This window comes from Mirounga angustirostris, unplaced genomic scaffold (genome assembly GCF_029215605.1).
Source record: "Mirounga angustirostris isolate CCGP_5_RB_7025 unplaced genomic scaffold, mMirAng1.0.hap1 SCAF_15, whole genome shotgun sequence".
NCBI lineage: Eukaryota > Metazoa > Chordata > Mammalia > Carnivora > Phocidae > Mirounga > Mirounga angustirostris.
In genome coordinates, this window is record NW_026991723.1 from 51,169,609 (window position 1) to 51,188,508 (window position 18,900).

General features: G+C 34.2%; 2 protein-coding genes across 3 annotated transcripts in view; one reads left to right on the plus strand and one right to left on the minus strand.

Moving 5' to 3' along the window:
• The window catches only part of IFT74 (intraflagellar transport 74), an 88,697-nt gene that overhangs the window by 23,987 nt on the left and 45,810 nt on the right, over positions 1-18,900 (plus strand). For both annotated transcript variants that reach the window (XR_010407928.1, XM_045882499.3), the window contains exons 9-12: positions 10,778-10,916; positions 12,342-12,404; positions 16,393-16,536; positions 17,847-17,887. Coding sequence is in view for 1 of the 2 variants with exons in the window: in XM_045882499.3 (XP_045738455.1) it covers positions 10,778-10,916; positions 12,342-12,404; positions 16,393-16,536; positions 17,847-17,887 (387 nt within the window). In the remaining variant the exon portion in view is untranslated. The remainder of the gene's footprint in view (positions 1-10,777; positions 10,917-12,341; positions 12,405-16,392; positions 16,537-17,846; positions 17,888-18,900) is intronic.
• On the minus strand, positions 3,309-7,911 carry LRRC19 (leucine rich repeat containing 19). The gene is made up of 4 exons (XM_045882500.2): positions 7,489-7,911; positions 5,197-5,710; positions 4,132-4,317; positions 3,309-3,637 (listed from the first exon to the last, which is right to left on the minus strand). The coding sequence occupies exons 1-4, from the start codon at positions 7,567-7,569 to the stop codon at positions 3,309-3,311; spliced, it is 1,110 nt and encodes a 369-aa protein (XP_045738456.1). The 5' UTR covers positions 7,570-7,911.

An 18,900-nucleotide genomic window follows, 5' to 3' on the forward strand; every position in this document is an offset into this window, starting at 1 on the left:
TAATAATTAATCAAAATTACTTAAATTCTGTAATACCAAATATACTGTCCTGTTACTTATGCATATAATGTACATATTTGATGAAGAATAGGATGTTAACATGTAATGGCAAAACACTTGAAAGATAAATACAATTTTTTTGTTGATTAAAAATAAAGGAACCTCTTTTTCCCTTATCATTTGATACTGCTGTAAAAGTGCTGCCTTAAAAATTATAAATACTGGAAGTCCTTCCCATTTACAAAGAAAATTACGTATTCATGGTGACCAAGCTCTTACTTGAAAACTTTCTTTTTTACTGTTCCGGTTTTGAACCATTTAGCAAATATTTATCGTTTACCGTACATAAAATAACTCCCCTAGGTACCTAAAAAGTAAATAATGAACTGTAGTCCATTGAATACCTAACAGAGTTTAAAACATTAAGGTCCTCATTTATTTCATCTGCAGTTATCTAATATTCAGGTCAGATTTATAAATATTATATGTATATTTATTATATATATTTCATCCAGAAAGATAACTCACAGATTATAAATTTAAGACTGTCTTAGGCTTTTATGTCTATTTGGTTCATTTAGTTAAGGAAAAAGTTCTTAAAATATGGTGGTTTGTCCTGAAATGTCAGCAGTTTCTTAATGTCTGTAGTTTGTAATTGAGGCTGAATGTATTTGGTTCTTCTGACCCTTTTAAGGAGAAATTTGAATTAAGAACAGGAGTTATCTTCATGCAGTTTACTTTTATATGCAGTAGGTGAATAGATTTCATGCGTTAATCAGATGGCCAACATCTCAGTAACACAATGGATCTACCTTGGCTACACATTCAAAGGGAGCTGGTAATGGCATACCTTGAGAAGGCAGGTCCAAAAAACTTCATTCTCTTCTCTTTTAGTACAACCATTTAGTGTGGTATGACTAAACCATCTGGTTTATTATGGAACATCTATTCATAATAAGTTAGTTATAGTGTAGAGCCTTTAGCATATTACTATAACATTACACTTGGCTTTAATTCAATTTCATATGCCAACATTCAGTTATTAGAGGCTCAAGAAATTAGATATAGTCTTTGCTCATTCATAATTATATTTCACTTTACTAAATTTTTCAAATATTAATATTTGCCTCTCAAATTAGGAAATGATATTTTGGAAAAATAATTATTTAGAAAAAGCATTTTGTTTCCATAATTATCTCACTCTTATAATCAAGATTTAAAACAATAAAGTAAAATTGATATTATCTAATAAGAAATATTACATGTAAAACATTTATATCCTTTATTGAAAACATGTTTCTATAAACACAAGCAAATATGCATTATAAATGAGTAAATTCTATTTCACAGGGTATATATCATCCTAAACAGTTTATTTCCCTCGGTAGACATTTGAACTGAATTTACTATTGATACGACCTTTAAAATGACCATTTTGCAGAATATAACATACATATACATTATTCTTAGACTCTTTTTTCTGAGAAACTGTCAAGTACATGTGCATTTTAAAAACTTTATTATAAAAAAATTTGAACATACACAAAAATAAAATAATGTTATTATATCATCTCCCAGCTCCATCAGCTCCATCTCCCAGCTCTATCAGCTCATATCCAGTCCTCCTCCATAGACATCTAGGCACTACTCCGCTGTATGATGATGAAGAAAATCTAAAACATCATATTATTTCATCCATAAATGTATTTTATTCTAGTGTTTTAGAGATAGATATTCTTTTCTCTAAAGGATATAAATACAGTAAATTTTCACCCCTCTGCAGGGTAAAAATGATGGATTTTGTTACAATTTTTAACGCTACTGTTTGCATTGTTAAAGTTATGATTACAGCCAATTAATTATAAGGAATTAGTAAATAATTAACTTCAGACTCTTTCTGTAGTAGTCTCAAGGTCATTGTTGTCCAAACTGTTTTTTGGATCATTATTGTGCTATGAACTCATTGTAGGCATATCTCAAAGAAAGGGTTTTGTTGTCCAGTAAGTTTGGAAAATTCTTAATACTTAGTTCTTGAAGAGCAGAGAGCACTTTAGCTTATTAGAATCTTGAATAAGTCCTATGGTAAGGACTCTTGTTTCACTTTGTTTAAACTCAGTATTTCCTATAGTAATTCTCTAGTACTTTGACCATGTACTGTTTTTCCCCCTGTAAATATTTCTGATCATTTCCTGGAAATTAATATTCTAGAAAACAATTTGGGAAACATTGCTGTATCTACAGGATCCCAAACATCTGTCCATGGACCAACTGAAGATTCCTCAGCTCTAGCACAGACTCATTTGAATAGAACTCTCCCAAAGAGAGGCAGGAATACAGATTTTTAAAAACAAGATTCGTGGAGACTTGTGATACCCACTTTGGAAGCTACCATACTACTCAGTTATGATGATCATGCATTATGGTGATGGTCTTTCTTTCTAACTGAAAGCAGTAGCAACCTTTTTTTTTTTTTTAAAGTCAGTAGTAACTTATTAGGGATTGTGCTTGGACATTGTACCTGTGCTTTAAGTTAGTACTAAATTTTCAGGAAATTTATTGTGCTAATTCAGGAAGCATTTAAAAAAATATTTTCCAATTCCATGAATTCATTCTGTGAGCATAAAATCAATCTTAGTGTGTTGTATGTTTAAGCGTTTTCACTTCGACAAATTCAAAACCTTTATTTTTTTTAAATTTTTTTCTAAAGATTTTATTTATTTGAGAGGGAGAGAGAGACAGAGAGCACAAGCAGGGGGAGAACTGGGGTGGGAGGACAGGGACAGGCAGACTGCACTGAGCACGGAGCCCAACATGGGCCTGGATCCCAGGCCCCCCCCAAGATCAAGACCTAAGCCTGAGCCAAAACTAAGAGTCAGATGCTCAGCTGACTGAGCCACCCAGGTGGCCCCCAAAACCTTTATTTTTTTACTGATTCTACTCAGTAAAACTTTAATATAATTTAATATGTATTACATCAAATATCTGGGCTAATATTAGAATCAGTTCATTTTAATGAATAATTTACTTTAGGTCTTTTCCTTATTAGGATGTATGGTCTCCTGAATACTGCTGAAAATAGTAATGCTAGTATTGTCACTGTAAGCTACCAGAGGATGTCAATTACTGTATTTGGACATACTTGCTCAGTACCAATGAGAAAAACATGATTTTATGATATTCATGTGTCTTGCAATTAATATGAAAGTCTACTAGCCACAGTTTGGTATGTCACATGCCTAATCTCCATTTATGTCTAAATTGCGAGTAAACCAATGACATTTTTTTAAAAAATCAAGCATTTAAGAGAATTAATTTTCTTCACGTAATTCATGTGTATCTATGTATTTGTCTTCAATAAACCCATCGTCATCTATCACAAATGAATGTAGTTGTTCAAATATTACTGTAGTTTCTTCAGAGTTTGTATCTGGGGCCTGTGAAGGAGAACTTGAATTTCCAGTAAAAGCATCTTCATAGGTTTCTGCTTCATGCTCTTCCAGGCGATGATGATTGTAACTAAGCAGTATATTATACCATATTGGGCATTTGATAGCAACAAATATGAGGAATGAAGTCATCAGTACAGTGACTACCACACCAACAAGAAAAGCCCAGCTTTTTCCAAGAAGTTTATGTTCTTAATTGGAATACCAAGAGAGAAAGAGAGAGAGATTTTGTTAAATTGACAAAAATAATCATTAATCATATGTCCTAATAACTCCATAATATTGTTATTAGAAATAAACATTATAATTTTCTTTAAGCAAAAGTTACTACAAGATATTTCAAAGTGTGCTGAAAAAATACCTTTTTTCCAAAATAACTACTTGTCTTTGCAGGTATTGTTTATCAATTCACGAAAGAACATTATTGATTTATACTTGTTAAGAATTATGATTTAATTGGTCAAAACTAAGACTCAGAAAAGTTACATAAGTTGTATAATGGCATTTGGATGGTAACTAGCAGAGCCTAGTTTGGAAACTTAGTATTTTGTAAATCTTTTGTTGAGATGAGGAGTTGTTCTTTTACATTATTTCTAGAAATTTAAAATTTAGAAAAATGAAAACTACTTCAGTTTATTTAGTATACTGCCTTCAGCAATATTAATGTTCCAAACCAGTACATTACCTGAGTTTTTTAAGTTGTTCAAAGAGCTATTAAATGTTGAGTTGTTAATGGACTGAAAGTGGTTATAAAGATCTTCATTTATAGGTGGAGGAAATGTTGAGTAGCACTCAGCATTATAAGGTACTGTTTTGATACTGTAGTACATCAGGATATCTGGGTAGGTGCACGTGGTGATGTTCTCATTTTCTGGTAAATCAGAATAAGATTTATTATGGAAATAGGATTATTATTGTTAATAAATTATGGCTAACATTTTATAATTATTTTTACCTAGAATTTTTTGGTATACTTATCTATCATTATTACAGATTATAAGAAACTCCTGTATTTGCCTAGCAACACAAGGAGGGAAAGATTCACATTCTTGTTTATTAAGTTATTTTACAATATATATGGGTTTGTTTTTTTTTTAAGATTTTTTTTATTTATTTATTTGAGAGAGAGAATGAGAGACAGCACGAGAGGGAAGTGGGTCAGAGGGAGAAGCAGACCCCCCGCTGAGCAGGGAGCCCGATGCGGGACTCGATCCTGGGACTCCAGGATCACGACCCGAGCCGAAGGCAGTCGCTCAACCAACTGAGCCACCCAGGCGCCCTACAATATATATGGTTTAAATGCAGTATCTGTTTACTGTTCAGTTTGCGTTAGTAAAGATGTTATTAAGATTGTGATAAAAATTGATCTCAGGCAGAGCATGGTTTGCAGTTAAGAAAATAGGGCACCTGTTTTTACCTACTATCTGGCAAGATATCCTAAGAAAAGGAAATACTGGAAAAAAAATTACTCTTATGTGTTCGTATTCAAACTTCAAACTTAATACATGAAGTGACAGTATCATCTCACATATATAGAACATTTAAATTTCTTTTCTTCTCCTTTTTTTTTTCCTAAAAGGCAGAGGAGGAATATCTATTCAGTAGTTATTTTTCAGTGTTTCTTCCTGCTTCCCTTAAACAGGAATAGTTTCTTTTTCTTTAAAACATGAAGTGAGAGACTTTCTTGGGGTGGGACAGGAAAAAATCAATCACATTTTGGTTTTGATTAATTTAAATAATGTTAGCTTACCTAGTGTCACATTTGATGTGTTCAACCAGTTCTGCAAATTCAGTAGACTGCAAGAGCAGTTCCATGGATTTCCATATAAAATTATTAATTCCAGATGAAACAGTTGTGGTACATCAAAATAGCTTATGAAATTGCCTTGCAGATTCAGAAGTATCAGGTTTTTTAGAGGCACAAATACATCAGGATTCAGTTGAAATATTTTGTTTTGGCAGAGATGTAACTGTTTTAGTTTATTTAAGCCCATGAATGCACCCTGTTGAATTATGTGGATGGAGTTTCTACAGATATTTAAAATTTCTAGATTGGAGAGGTTACCAAAGCCATTATTATATAACATAGTGACATTGTTCTCAGTCAAATAGAGTTCAGTGAGTAAAAAATATGTTTGTAGAACCCTGGTGTCTGTAATATTCAAAGTAATTTGGTTATAACTGAGATCAAGTATAGTGACATTTTTATTGATATCTGCTGGAATCAAAGAATAATTCTTTTCAGTGAAATTACATTTGACTTCCTAAAAAAGAAAAAAATTAGAAATGCATTAATTAGGAAAAATATTAACAGAATTTCCCACATTTTCATATGCAGGTAATTAGACATTGGCAGGAAATAGTTTTGTTTTTAGGTGGGGGAGAGGGAGATCTCACAATCCTGTGATCATGACTTGAGCTAAAATCAAGAGTTGGATGCTTAACCGGCTGAGCCACCCAGGCACCCCTGGAAGAAAATGGTTTTAGAAAAACATTTCCTGTCTAATATTTTGATGTTATATTGTGAAAAAAGTAAAGCAAATACTTTTATTTCTTCATTGGGATGAAATACTGAAGATTAAGGAAATTCTGATACATGTACCTGAGCAAAGAGATTCTAGTTAATCATATAGATATCTTCTGTTATTACATACTCATTACAGAAAGAATGTGGGTATAATTTCATTACCTATGTGGAAATACATGGCAAATAATTCTCTTAACTCATATTTGTATATCATTTATAATGAGGAAATTACTTTAAAATTTGTTTTTAAAAATCAGAGCTACCAGCACTACACATAGGCTATTAAATAATTAAGAAATAATACTCAATATATAACTGTATATAGGGTTAACAGCTCAAAGTTTGGTGTTTTAAGAGAAAAAAAAAATTTTTTTTAAGTGATCTTTATAGTCAATGTGGGGCTTGAACTCATGACCCCAAGATCAAGAATCAGATGCTCTACTGACAAAGCTAGCCAGGTGCCCCCAGAAAATATTTTATAACAGAAATTGAACCACTGGGGCACCTGGGTGGCTCAGTCGTTAAGTGTCTGCCTTCGGCTCAGGTCATGATCCCAGGGTCCTGGGATCTAGCCCCGCATTGGGCTCCCTACTCAGCAGGAAGCCTGCTTCTCCCTCTCCCACTCCCCCTGCTTGTGTTCCCTCTCTCACTGTCTCTCTCTGTCAAATAAATAAATAAAATCTTTAAAAAAAAAAAAAAAGAAACTGAACCATTTATTGATTGAATTTAAGAGCCAGCCAACATGAAGTGCTTTCCTTATGTGGCTATAGATCTAAAAAATTAGTTCTTATTTTGACTGTTTTTGCAGTTGAACTATCCCCATAATAATAGTAATGCAACAACAATAATTTTCCTCATAAATATGTGATTTTTAAAAAACCTTCCCTACATTTTAAAGAGTGGTGTTTAGGGGCGCCTGGCTGGCTTGGTCAGTAGAATGTATGACTCTTGACCTCAGCGTCCTGAGTTTGAGCCCCATTTTGGGCACAGAGATTACTTTAAAAAATGAATGAATGAATGAATGAATGAATGAGTGGTATTTATATCCTGAAACTAATCTCAGATTTTATAGTGAAAACTTACAGACTTCTTTAACCAACTGTTAAAGAACTTAGTTTAAATGAAGACTGCTGTCAGATTAGAATGTAGTTCACATATCACAGATTTTGAATATACACAGCTAACCAATTAGTTTTTTGTTTTTTTTTTTAAGATTTTATTTATTTATTTGACAGAGAGACAGCGAGAGCAGGAACACAAGCAGGGGGAGTGGGAGAGGGAGAAGCAGGCTTCCCGCCGAGCAGGGAGCCCGATGCGGGGCTCGATCCCAGGACCCTGGGATCATGACCTGAGCCGAAGGCAGACGCTTAATGACTGAGCCACCCAGGCGCTGCTAACCAATTAGTTTTGATAGCTTAGATTTTTTTTTGCTTTAGTTGCCTTGGGATATTTTACTAAATGTACACAAAGTATGCCTTTGAAAATATTTTCACTACCTTGATTGTAAAAACTTACTGTTTGAGAAGACTGGCTTTCGTCTGATAATAATAGCAGAGAGAGGGGCCAAAACAAGATTGTGATACATGTAGTTTTCATATCGCAGGCCTGATAGAAAAGAGAATATTTTCATCTCAATAGGAGAAGAACTTTAGAGAGTACTGAGGATATTTTGATTTCCCCTTTTCTCCTTTTAAATTCATTTTTTATTAAAGTATATGAAATGTGAAACACGTACATGTTGCCACACCCTCCCTGCACTCTAATCTTAAACTGGAAAGTCCCTGGCAAATGAAACTGTTTTTCGAATGTCTCATTAGTTCCTGATCGATTAAAAAAGTAAACTTTAAAACAAGTGAAGTGGTTGTATATTTTAAAATTTTAATATATGTGTATGAAAGAAAGTCAAGACTATATTTAGGTATATGTACATAAGTTTAAGTATATGCTTATATAGCTATTTTTTGGCTTTTTTTATTTTTAGACATTGTCTATTGATATAATCTGTTGACTTAAAACTGTGGGAGATGAGAGCCTTCAGCTGTTTTTCAGACACTCCCTACCTTCATCTTCAATCCATTGAATGTATGCTTTCTATCTCTTCATTCTACAAACATAGTTACTTATAATTTTGGTCTTTTTCCATCTTGTGAATTTGCTTTTAAGTTAATGTCACTTTCAGAATGCTCTATGATTAGCATATTTCAGAATAAAAAGATCTTATAAATTTGATTAGATGAAACCTTTTTTTCCCTAAAGAAAATTAATTACTTTGTATTACATTATAAATGTATTTGGAAAAGACTTTTTGGCCACATCCCAGGTTTATATTTCTAAGGTAGAGCATACGAAGATATAATTATATTTTCTGCTCTTTCATCCCGTATTAAAGAAAGATTTTTGTAGATTAACAAACCTAAATATGGTTTGTTTTAAATTCACCAGCAACCATCAAACCTGTAAATATATGGGATCTTACCTTTACTTTTTTTTCTCTGAGACTTGTGTGCTAAGGAATCTACTGTTTCTTCTAGACCATTAAAAAAAAAAAATATGTCATATGTTGCATTTCACTATGCTTTAACCTTTGTACCCAAAGAACACGTGATTTAAAAAAAAAAAAAGCTAGACTTTCTTAGCAAAAGATTGACTAGAAGAATAATTTCTTAGTCATCTTTGACTTTTTTAGCACAAGTAAAATGCTTTGCTTAACCTTTTTGTTTCTTAATTACTCTTGAAAAATGTTAAGTATTAGCAAATTAACTTTGCAAGTTAAAGTATATAATATTGAAAAATGCATACTTGGAAAGATATATTGTTAAAGTGATTTAAAGTTAGTCCTAAAGGTATTTTGTGTTTAGAAAGATTCAAGTTGAAAAGATAGCCCCCGAGTTTTGAAATCCCGTTTCAACTTTGTTTACTCATTTTTATGACACTGTCATTGGTGGATTTACTGCCAAGTTATAATACGAGCAAAGTGCTCAAAGCATCAAAAGACCTAACGCTGGCCATATTGCGGCCCTCAAAAAATGAGTTACCTTCCTTGTGCTGCAGCTTCCCCTCTGTAAAATGGAATACTGTATTACCCTCGTTCCCCTGTAACTACAGTAAACATGTATCAGGCAAAAACGTGGTTAAGATTCATTGTCGATAGTGAATAATCATGGAGTTCAGAATGAGTTAGTTCCAAAAGATTAACTCCCATGAGCCTTAGTATCCTTAATCTATGAAACAAAAAGATTGAAATTGATGACCTTTCCTGCTTGAAAGTTCTGTGAGCCCATAAACCCATGTAAATTCAGCAGCAAACACGTTTGTTATACGATAGTAATTGAAGTTCAAAGAGAAGATATCACTCCTTGTCAATAGACAAAAATAAATAGAAATTCCAGGTTGTTTGTCTGATTTTGTTCATCTTTTATTGGGATATTATGAGATGTTGTTTGTAGGAAAATTTCTGAATTTAGATTGTTTTATTCTGGCAGTGTAAAAAATGTGTGGGGAATACGTGAATCTGTAAGGCTTAGAGAGTGATTGTGAAAACTATTAGTTGATAACTACATGTGAAAGATTAAATAGTAGAATACTCCTATTTTGAAACTCAAAATAAAAATTTTGATATTTAGACTAAACAGTTATCTTCAGGTAGTCTTTTTAGTCTTGAAGTAGTTACATGATAACTAGCATCTTTTTTTTTTTTTTTCCAAAATTCTGGAGAATTTTTTCAGAATTCTAGAGAAAAATTCTATCCTATTGATAATTGACCTTGCTTAGGTAATAAGTGGCACATCACTGGTATTTCTTATGATTATATGATAAAGATGGTTATTGTTTGTAATTAATGACTATTTCTCTTATATGGTTACACTTGTGATGTTCGTGTTACGTTTTTGGAGACACTAACTTATTTTGCACCGCTAAAATACAGTTGATAAGTTTTGGAATACCAATTTTAATTAAAGTAGTAGGTAAGCAAAATATATTATTAATCTAAAGTTACGATTTTTTTTTTTTATCAAATTGCACTGTAGGTCTCCCTACTCTCAGATCAGTCAGAGCTGTGTTACTTTATATCATTTACATGGTGAACTACAATACAAGATTTCATTTGGTCAAAGAATCTGTAGCTAAAAGATGTTTGAAAACCACTATTCTAAAATTGTCTTATTAGTCTTGAGGGTATGACAGAGTTGTAAATACATCCTCATATGTGCAAGGCTTTAGGGATTTTTCTGTGATAATCTTTGTGTTTTCTTATAAGAAAGTAAAATGAGTAGTAAGGAAATAGAAGGATTTGGGGATTGAGAAGAGAAAGATATAAGTCTGTGCTGATGGGGACAATTTTTTTTTTTTTTGGAAGTGTAAGGGATTTTCATATTGTCTTAATTTTTAACTGAAGTATAGTTGACACATAATGTTAATTTAAGTTTCAGGTGTACAATGTAGTGATTCAACAGTTCCATATGTTACGCAATGTTCACCACAAGTTACCATCATCATATAGCCCTATTACAGTACTGTTGACTATATTACCTATGCTGTACTTTTCATCCCTGAGACTTACTCATTCCTTAACTAGAAACCTGTACCTCCCACTCCCCTTCACCCATTTTTGCCCATGCCCCACCCTCTTCCCTCTGGCAACCACCAGTTTGTTCTCCAAATAGAATTTTTTGTATATCTATAAGGATTACAAACTATGTTGAGTAACTTTACCATATTTAGTTGGGACCATGACCTCAGTAAAAGTAATTGTTGTTATTCCCCTCAGTGTAATAAGAGGAATATTGGATACTTTTGATTTCAGGAAGGAAAAACAAATTAGAAGTGTAGAAGAAGAAGTTGAACAGGAAAAACAAGCAGCAGATGGCATTATCAAAAACATGTCTCCTGAAAAACAAATCAAGTACACAGAAATGAAAACCACAAATGAGAAATTGTTGCAGGTAATACTAATCACTACTTCATCCAGCATATAGCAGTCTTGCTACTATATGGTCTGAAGATGGGCAGCATTGGCATCCCTGAGAACTTGACTAGACCTACTAATCAGAATCTTAATTTAACAAGGTCCCCAGATAATTCGTATGGACAGACATTTAAATTTGAGAAGCACTAATCTAGAAAACTTCATTTTCTTATGCTGCATGATGATCAAATCTTACTGTATTATTTGTTCATTTCTATGCATCTTTCACTTTTGCATGTCATACAGATACATGAAAACACTTGGGTTTTTTTTTTTAATGAACTGTTAATAGAAATAATAAAAAACCTCATATACCAGAGCCATAGGGATATTTACTTTCTTTTTTCCTACCTAATAAGCAGCACATCTTTTACTTCTTTGTCCTTGATTTGAACAGCTCTTGCCTCCTAAACATAGTGTTTAAATAAGCAATTTGGGAGCCTGCTGAGGGGTTATTGAGAATTCTTCCAACATTCAGGCATGGTGGTGACTCCAGTTTGCAAGTTAGTGCCCTTACATACCCAGATAACCCTTAACTAAACAGCAGAGAATTAGTCCCCCAAAATGCCAAAAGTGAATGTAGTTCTGGTTTCTCAGATATAACTTCATTGACAATTTAACATAACTATTTTAGTCAGGATTTATAAGATACAATGAAACACTGAAGAAAGAGTATTATAGAAATGCCAAAATACCATCAAAATATAGTTAATCTAGCCCAGTGGTTTTTGAATAATAATCAGCTGGAAAGTCTTTTTTTATTTTATTTTATTTTTTTTAAAGATTTTATTTATTTGACAGAGACAGAGATAGCGAGAGCAGGAACACAAGCAGCGGGAGTGGGAGAGGGAGAGCAGGCTTCCTGCCGAGGAGGGAACCTGATGTGGGACTCGATCCCAGGACCCTGGGATCATGACCTGAGCTGAAGGCAGACGCTTAAGGACTGAGCCACCCAGGCGCCCTCAGCTGGAAAGTCTTGTCCCTAGGAGTGAGCCATGTAAATTACTATATGTCTTGGCCCTGAAAGAAATTAGGTAAAAGATATGGAAACATGGTTTTAAAAAATCAAAGTTAACTTTAAACAATAACATCATTAATTTGAGGGCTTCTGATATTTAATATTTTCGAAACACAGTGATGATTCACTGTGAAAAGGTCTGGCTACCTTTGACAAGCTCCCAAGTATTTTTTTAAAGGTAGATCATGGCAAAGTTTTTAGGAATAATGAAAGAAATTGGCAAAGATAGAAATAATGTTAATAAATTCTAGTCAATAGCAAGATGAGAGTTGAATATATTTATAATGTTTACTTTGTCACATCCACATTTGAGATGCTAAGAAACAGAAATATATTATTGTAAACATAACTTGTATATATATTTACTTTTTTCCTTTTTCTTAGGAGTTAGACACACTTCAGCAACAACTAGATTCACTGAACATGAAAAAAAAGAACTTGGAAGCTGTAAGTATAAAATCACTTAAGGGTTCTTATATTAGCTACAAAAGATAATTCAGCTAAATAAAAGGAACTCATTCAAGTATATATTTATTTAGTAGTTTACTACGAGGAGTATAATTTTTTTCCCATTCAGCACCACAAATATCCTACTTTGGTAAGAAATTAGATTCAGGGGGCGCCTGGGTGGCTCAGTTGGTTAAGCAACTGCTTTCGGCTCAGGTCATGATCCTGGAGTCCCAGGATCAAGTCCCGCATCGGGCTCCCTGCTCCGCAGGGAGTCTGCTTCTCCCTCTGCCTCTCCCCGCTCCCACCGGCCTCATGGCTTGTGCTCTCTCATTCACTCTCTCTCTCTTGCAAATAAATAAATAAAATCTTTAAAAAAAAAAGAAAAAGAAAAAGAAATTAGATTCAGTTATTGAGTACCTACTGTGTGCAAAATCATTCTGCCTTGCTGAGGCATGCAAAATCTAATAGTAGTTTAAAGACATAAACAAGAAATTCAAAAGAAGTGGAGGGAGAGAGATCAGTTCATCACTTTAAAGATGTAAATGCTTGCTATTTGTTACTTGTTTACTTAAAGCGGTTTTAATTAAAAAAAAACATGTTTATGGTAAAAAAAAAAAAATTAAAGAAGATGAAAGTGAAAATGCCTGTTTCTTTTCCCTCTTTCCAGACAGAACCACTTTGTATTTTTTGAGTGCTTATTCTGTGCTTTTTTGAGCTCTTTATGTAGATCACCAGCATTGTCATTTAATCTTTACAACAATTTTATAATCCTATCTTGGTTTTATTGTTGTGGAAAACCTCAAGTGGGATTCACATTTAAAATGCTGTCTGCAGCTTGGTTTTGTTTGTTTTCACCTAGCATTCTCTTGATTGTTCACATCAGCTCTCAGAGATCTCCTTCATTATTTTAAATTACTGCATTGTGTTACATTGCATGACTATAACACAGCCTTGTAGATGAATAGCTTGTTTATAGTTTTTTTTAGTATTTTTGGATTATAAACAATGCTGCAATGAAAACATGCATTTTATACAAAGTTAAATGAATATGTCTTCCGATAAGTTTCTTGGAATGAGTCAAAAGCTAAATACACACTTCTGAAATGTAAGGATGCCAAATTGCCTTCCAAAAAGGTGGTTTCATTTTCTACTTCTAGACTCAATGTATGAGAGTGCCTGTTTTCCCGTGCACTCATTTAATAGCAAGCATTATTCACTTTTTCCATTTCTACTAGTTTAATAGGTAAAAATTTCTATCTTGTTTTAATTTTCACTTAGTTATGCATTTGTTGGCCAATGTATTTCTTTTTCTGTGAACTACCTTTGTCATGTCCTTTACACTTCAGTATACTGTCTATACCTCAAACCTTGCCTGCCTTTCCTGATTTCCTGTGGATTCAGGTAGGTATCATGATGATAGGATTTGCTGTTGAAAAAGTAGTTTACTTATGGATTAGTCGATTAAGCCTCTGCCTTCTGCTCAGGTCATGATCCGTCCTGGGATGAGTCCCACATCGGTCTCCCTGCTGAGGAAGGAGCCTGCTTCTCCCTCTCCCCTTGCTCCTCCCCGCTGCTCATCCTCTCTCTCTCTCTCTGTCAAATAAATAAAATCTTTAAAAAAAATTATCAAAATGGCTTTCTATGCTGATTTTCTTCATGTGAGTATAATTTTTATTTTTTTGGATATCTCTGGTAATAGAAATATGCTTCAAAGAGTAAGAACCACATTTAGTATTAACACAGCTGGCCTGCAGAAGTCCTCACTATCTGTTTTAGGGTTTGTGGGGAATGTCAAGTCTTATTTCACTTGGCAAAATTTAGTTTCTGCGGGAAGAGGTGTAAGCTATATCCTTGGATTTAGTGTTTGTATTGATGCCACTTTTTGACATCAGCACATGTATGCCTACAATAACATGAAATTTTATAAAAACTTACAGTATTCTCAGATCAAGAATATATAAGTAGTGGGGCAGACAGGGTGGCTCAGTCAGTTAAGCATCCGACTCTTGTAGACTCTTGGGCTCCCTGTTCAGCGGGGAGTCTGCTTCTCCCTCTCCCTCTGCCCCTCCCTGGCTCCTGCGCATACTCTCTCTCAAATAAATAAAGTCTTTAAAAAAAAAAAAAAGAAAGAAAGATCAACATGCGTTTTATTGAGGAACAGTTTTATTGAGATGCAATTTGAACAAGTCTTAGGATGATTAAGCAAAAGGAAGGGGGAGATAACTATGAAAAGGAATACCCCAAAATACCTGCATTTCTTCTATCTGTATTTCATTATCACACTTTTGCACCTGAACCTAATCCATTACTTTGAGCTGTATATATGGTGCTTTTTTTTTTTAAGATTTTTTTTTTTTTTTGACAGACACAGCGAGAGAGGGAACACAAGCAGGGGGAGTGGGAGAGAGAGAAGCAGGCCTCCCCACTGAGCAGGGAGCCCGATGGCGGGGCTCGATCCCAAGACCCCGGGATCATGACCTGAGCCGAAGGCAGACGCTTAACAACTGAGCCACCCAGGCGCCCCTTTTTTTAAAGATTTTTAAGTAATCTCTACACCCACCGTGGGGCCCAGACCCACAACCCCCAAGACCAAGAGTCCCACTCTCCACCAAGGGAGTCAGCCAGGTGCCCCTATATTATGCTTTTTAAATAGACTTTCACACATTTCCTTTAATTCACTTTTTCCTTTTAAGATTCCTTCTCTTTGGCTTTCAAAAAAGAGGAGGTCTTGCCTCTTAAAAATTTGGTCTCTTTCATGCTACGGACCTAGTTTCAGATATCATCATTCACTTTTATGTTTGTTAACTTAGAAAATTATTTAGATCTCAGATCCTCAGTCTCTTCATGTGTAAAATAGAGATGATAATATTATCTGATAGAGTTGTTCTGAGGATTAGAGATAGTATATAAAGAACATGGAATATAGTGCCTGGCACAGAACAAGTAATTAATAAATAACAGCTTTAAATGCCGTTTTCTCCCTCCTCCTCATCATCACTATCAACAACCCTAGCTCTCTTGGTTATCTACTAAAGTTGCCACAGCCCTTATTTTCTCTTTGTGAACAGTAGAATAGTGGTGAATATACAATAACTATTCTACTCTTGTGTATTAATTTCCTAGTGCTGCTGTAATAAAGTAACACCCACTGGGTAGCTTAAAACAACAAATTTTCTCACTCTTCTAGAGCCTAGAAGTCTAAAATCAAGGTGTCAGCAGAGCTGTTTCCTCTGAGACTTTGTTAGAATCTTTCCTGACCTCTTCCTACCTTCTGGTGGTGCCTATCAATCCTAGGCATTCATTCCTTTATTTTAGCTGCATCACCCCAGCTTCTGCCTGTGTCATCACATGGCTCCCCTTCTGTGTCTCTGTCTATGACTTCTCTTATCAGGACACCAGTCATTCTGGATTAGGGTATTAGGGTCCACCCTATGACCTCGTCTTAACATGACTAAATTGGCAAAGACCCCGTTTCTAAGTTAGGTCATATTCACAGGTATTGGAGATTACCAGGACTTCAACACATCTTTTTGGGTGACAGTTCAACCTATATAACATTGTATTATAGAGTATGTATATGACTACATATATATGAAAATATATTCCCTCTAGAGATCAGTTCTTTAGACTTTAAATTTAATATTGTGGTTAAAGTTGTACATACATTGTGACATTTTCTTTATTATCTTCCCATTGGTAGAGATGTCTTATCTTTGTTCAGGTCTTATATTTAGAAGATAAAATAAACTACCATCTTCTCATGAATCATAGACTGAAAATAGCTTATGAAGGAAAAGGGGTTTATTTTTATTCTTCCAATTTACAAATGTGCTTTGTAGCATCATTGAGTACTGTAGATATTTGATATCACTATTTAAAAATGCTGATGGTTTAAATTTGTCCTTATTCTTATAAACTGAAACCTATGTGAGAATAGTTTTTGATAAAATACTAATTAAATGTTTCTTCTTTTTGTGCCCTTCAGGAAATAGCACACTCCCAGGTAAAACAGGAGGCTGTATTGCTGCATGAAAAACTTTATGAATTGGAGTCCCATCGAGACCAAATGATTGCTGAAGACAAAAGCATGGGATCTCCAATGGAAGAAAGAGAGAGATTACTTAAGCAGGTAGAAAAACAAAAATACTTATTTTACTATATCAAGATGTGGTGAATGTATTGATTTATTTTATTTAAGGCATAAGAATTGAACAGAAAGCCAGTACTTAAAAAACAGTGAAAAGTGAGTTTCATCTAAATTGAGATGAACTATTTGACCAAGAAAATCTAGGTGAAAGTCATTTCTCATATAAACTGTTTCTTGATTTAAATCCTACTTTTATATGGTCTTTGTGCACATTTTGGCCATTTTTTCATCTTTTGGATCCATATAAGGAAACTGAAGGCTCTCTTTATTGGTCAGTAAACAATTAGATAATCTTACTGAAGATCTGTTCCATTATTTGTTTGGGGCTCCAAGGTTCATGAATTTTTGTGGTTATTTTTATCAGTGTCTCCATGAAGTGAATGGAATTAAAATGTCCTATGAAATCATAGTATCTCACCAAGTTGTGTCACATGTATTCAGTAGCTTTATTACTACCCACAGCTAGCTTTAATTTAGCACCAAGTTATAATTAGCCTGTTATTTATAATGAGACACCCTAACTATAGGGCCCTTAGGAGAAATGCATATATATTTGGGAACAACACCCATCAGGAACCTACAAATGAGACTCCTTTGTGGTCTTAGGTTGAGCCCAAATGGTTTGGAAGAACCTTAGGATCAACTTGGGAGCTATTTAAGTATTAGAATCATTCCAGAAAGGTATTAAAATCTAGACTCTGAAATTCCTTGGAAAGAGATCATTGGAGGCAGGGGAGGGAGAGTGTGATCTTGTGATAGGACTGTCAGATGAAATACAGAACAACTAGTTAAATTTTAATTTCAGGAAGCAGTGAATAATGTTTAGAGTAAGAGTGTGTGTGTGTCTGCATGGTATATTAGGGCATGGTATATACATGCCCTAAAAGTTATTCCTTGTCTATCTGAAATTCAGTTGTAATGGAATTGCTGAATCTGGCAACCCCTGCCTTGTGTGTGTGAGTTGAGGGGGTGAGGCGAGACAGTCTCAGAAATCCTGAAAATCCTGGATATTTATGTAAACTGTTCCAGGCCTGAAGACATGTTAACCTCATGGTGCCATGTGGATAGGTATAGCTGTATCAGTCATCACCCTTCCTTTGAAGAAAAAGGAAAAATCTGTGAATAGTTACTTAATGATGTGTTTTTTAACTTCAAAGGTTAAATTTTAAGAAATAGGTTTTAAGAGACTGTATTTGACATTTTAGTACAACATACATAGAAGGAAATTATGTTTAAGGTACCCTAACAATGAGTAATTGTTTAAGTACTATTTTCTTTTTATGCCTTTATAGGTTAAAGAAGATAATCAGGAAATAGCCAGCATGGAGCGACAGTAAGTACTTTATAATAGGACATATTACATCCATTTCACATCTTTTAAATTATAGTCTAAATGTGCAATAGGTACATACTGTTACAGTTATCTTTTCCTATAGTTCACACTGGTAATATTGATGCAGCTTTCAATCTTATTTACAACTTTAAATATTTCTTTTAATATTTAGTTAAGAACCATTGCACAGTATAATTATTATTACTATTTTTGAGAGAGAGAGCATGAGCTGAGTGCGGGGAGGGGCAGAGGGAAAGAGAGAATCTTAAGCAGGCTCCACATCCAGTGTAGAGCCTGATGTGGAGCTTGATCTCATGACCCTGAAATCATGGCCTGAGCTGAAATCAAGAGCTAGAAGCTTAACCGACTGAGCTACCCAGGTGCCCCTATTTTTAGAAAATAGCTTTATTAAGATATAATACCATACAATTCATATATTTAAAGTATACAGTTCAGAGGTTTTTAGTATATTCAGAATTATGTGACCATCACCTCAGTAACTTTAGAACAGTTTAATCTCCCCAGTAAGACCCAATATCTGTTTCCTCACCCCACTTCATCCATCACTCCTAGCCCTAGGTAACCATTCTACTTTATGTCCCTATAGATTGGCCTATTCTGGACGTTTTATATACATGGAATCATACAATATGTGGTCCTTTGTGGCTGGATTCTTTCAGTCAGCATAATGTTTTCAAGGTTCATCTGTGTTGTAGTATGCATTCGTATTTAATTTCCTTTTTTTTTTTTCTGGCCAAATAGTAATCCATTGTGTGGTTATGCCATACTTAACCAGTTATCAGTTGATAGCATTTGGATTGTTTCCATTTTTGCCTATGATGGATCATCCTGGTATGAACATTGTTGTACAAGTTTTGTGTGAACATATGTTTTCAGAGTACAAATCCTTTACCTCTTTGGTCAGATTTATTCCTAGGTATCTTATGGTTTTTGGTGCAATTGTAAATGGGATCAATTCCTTGATTTCTCTTTCCCCTGCTTCATTGTTAGTG

Bases quoted from the DNA above. Each gene is read 5' to 3' on its own strand.
- LRRC19 (XM_045882500.2), bottom strand. From the start codon at position 7,569: ATGAAAACTACATGTATCACAATCTTGTTTTGGCCCCTCTCTCTGCTA. The intron at 5,711-7,488 runs GTAAGTTTTTAC...TTTCTTTTTTAG, and splicing joins AAAGCCAGTCTTCTCAAACA to GAAGTCAAATGTAATTTCAC. The intron at 4,318-5,196 runs GTAAGCTAACAT...CTGATTTACCAG, and splicing joins CACATCAAATGTGACACTAG to AAAATGAGAACATCACCACG.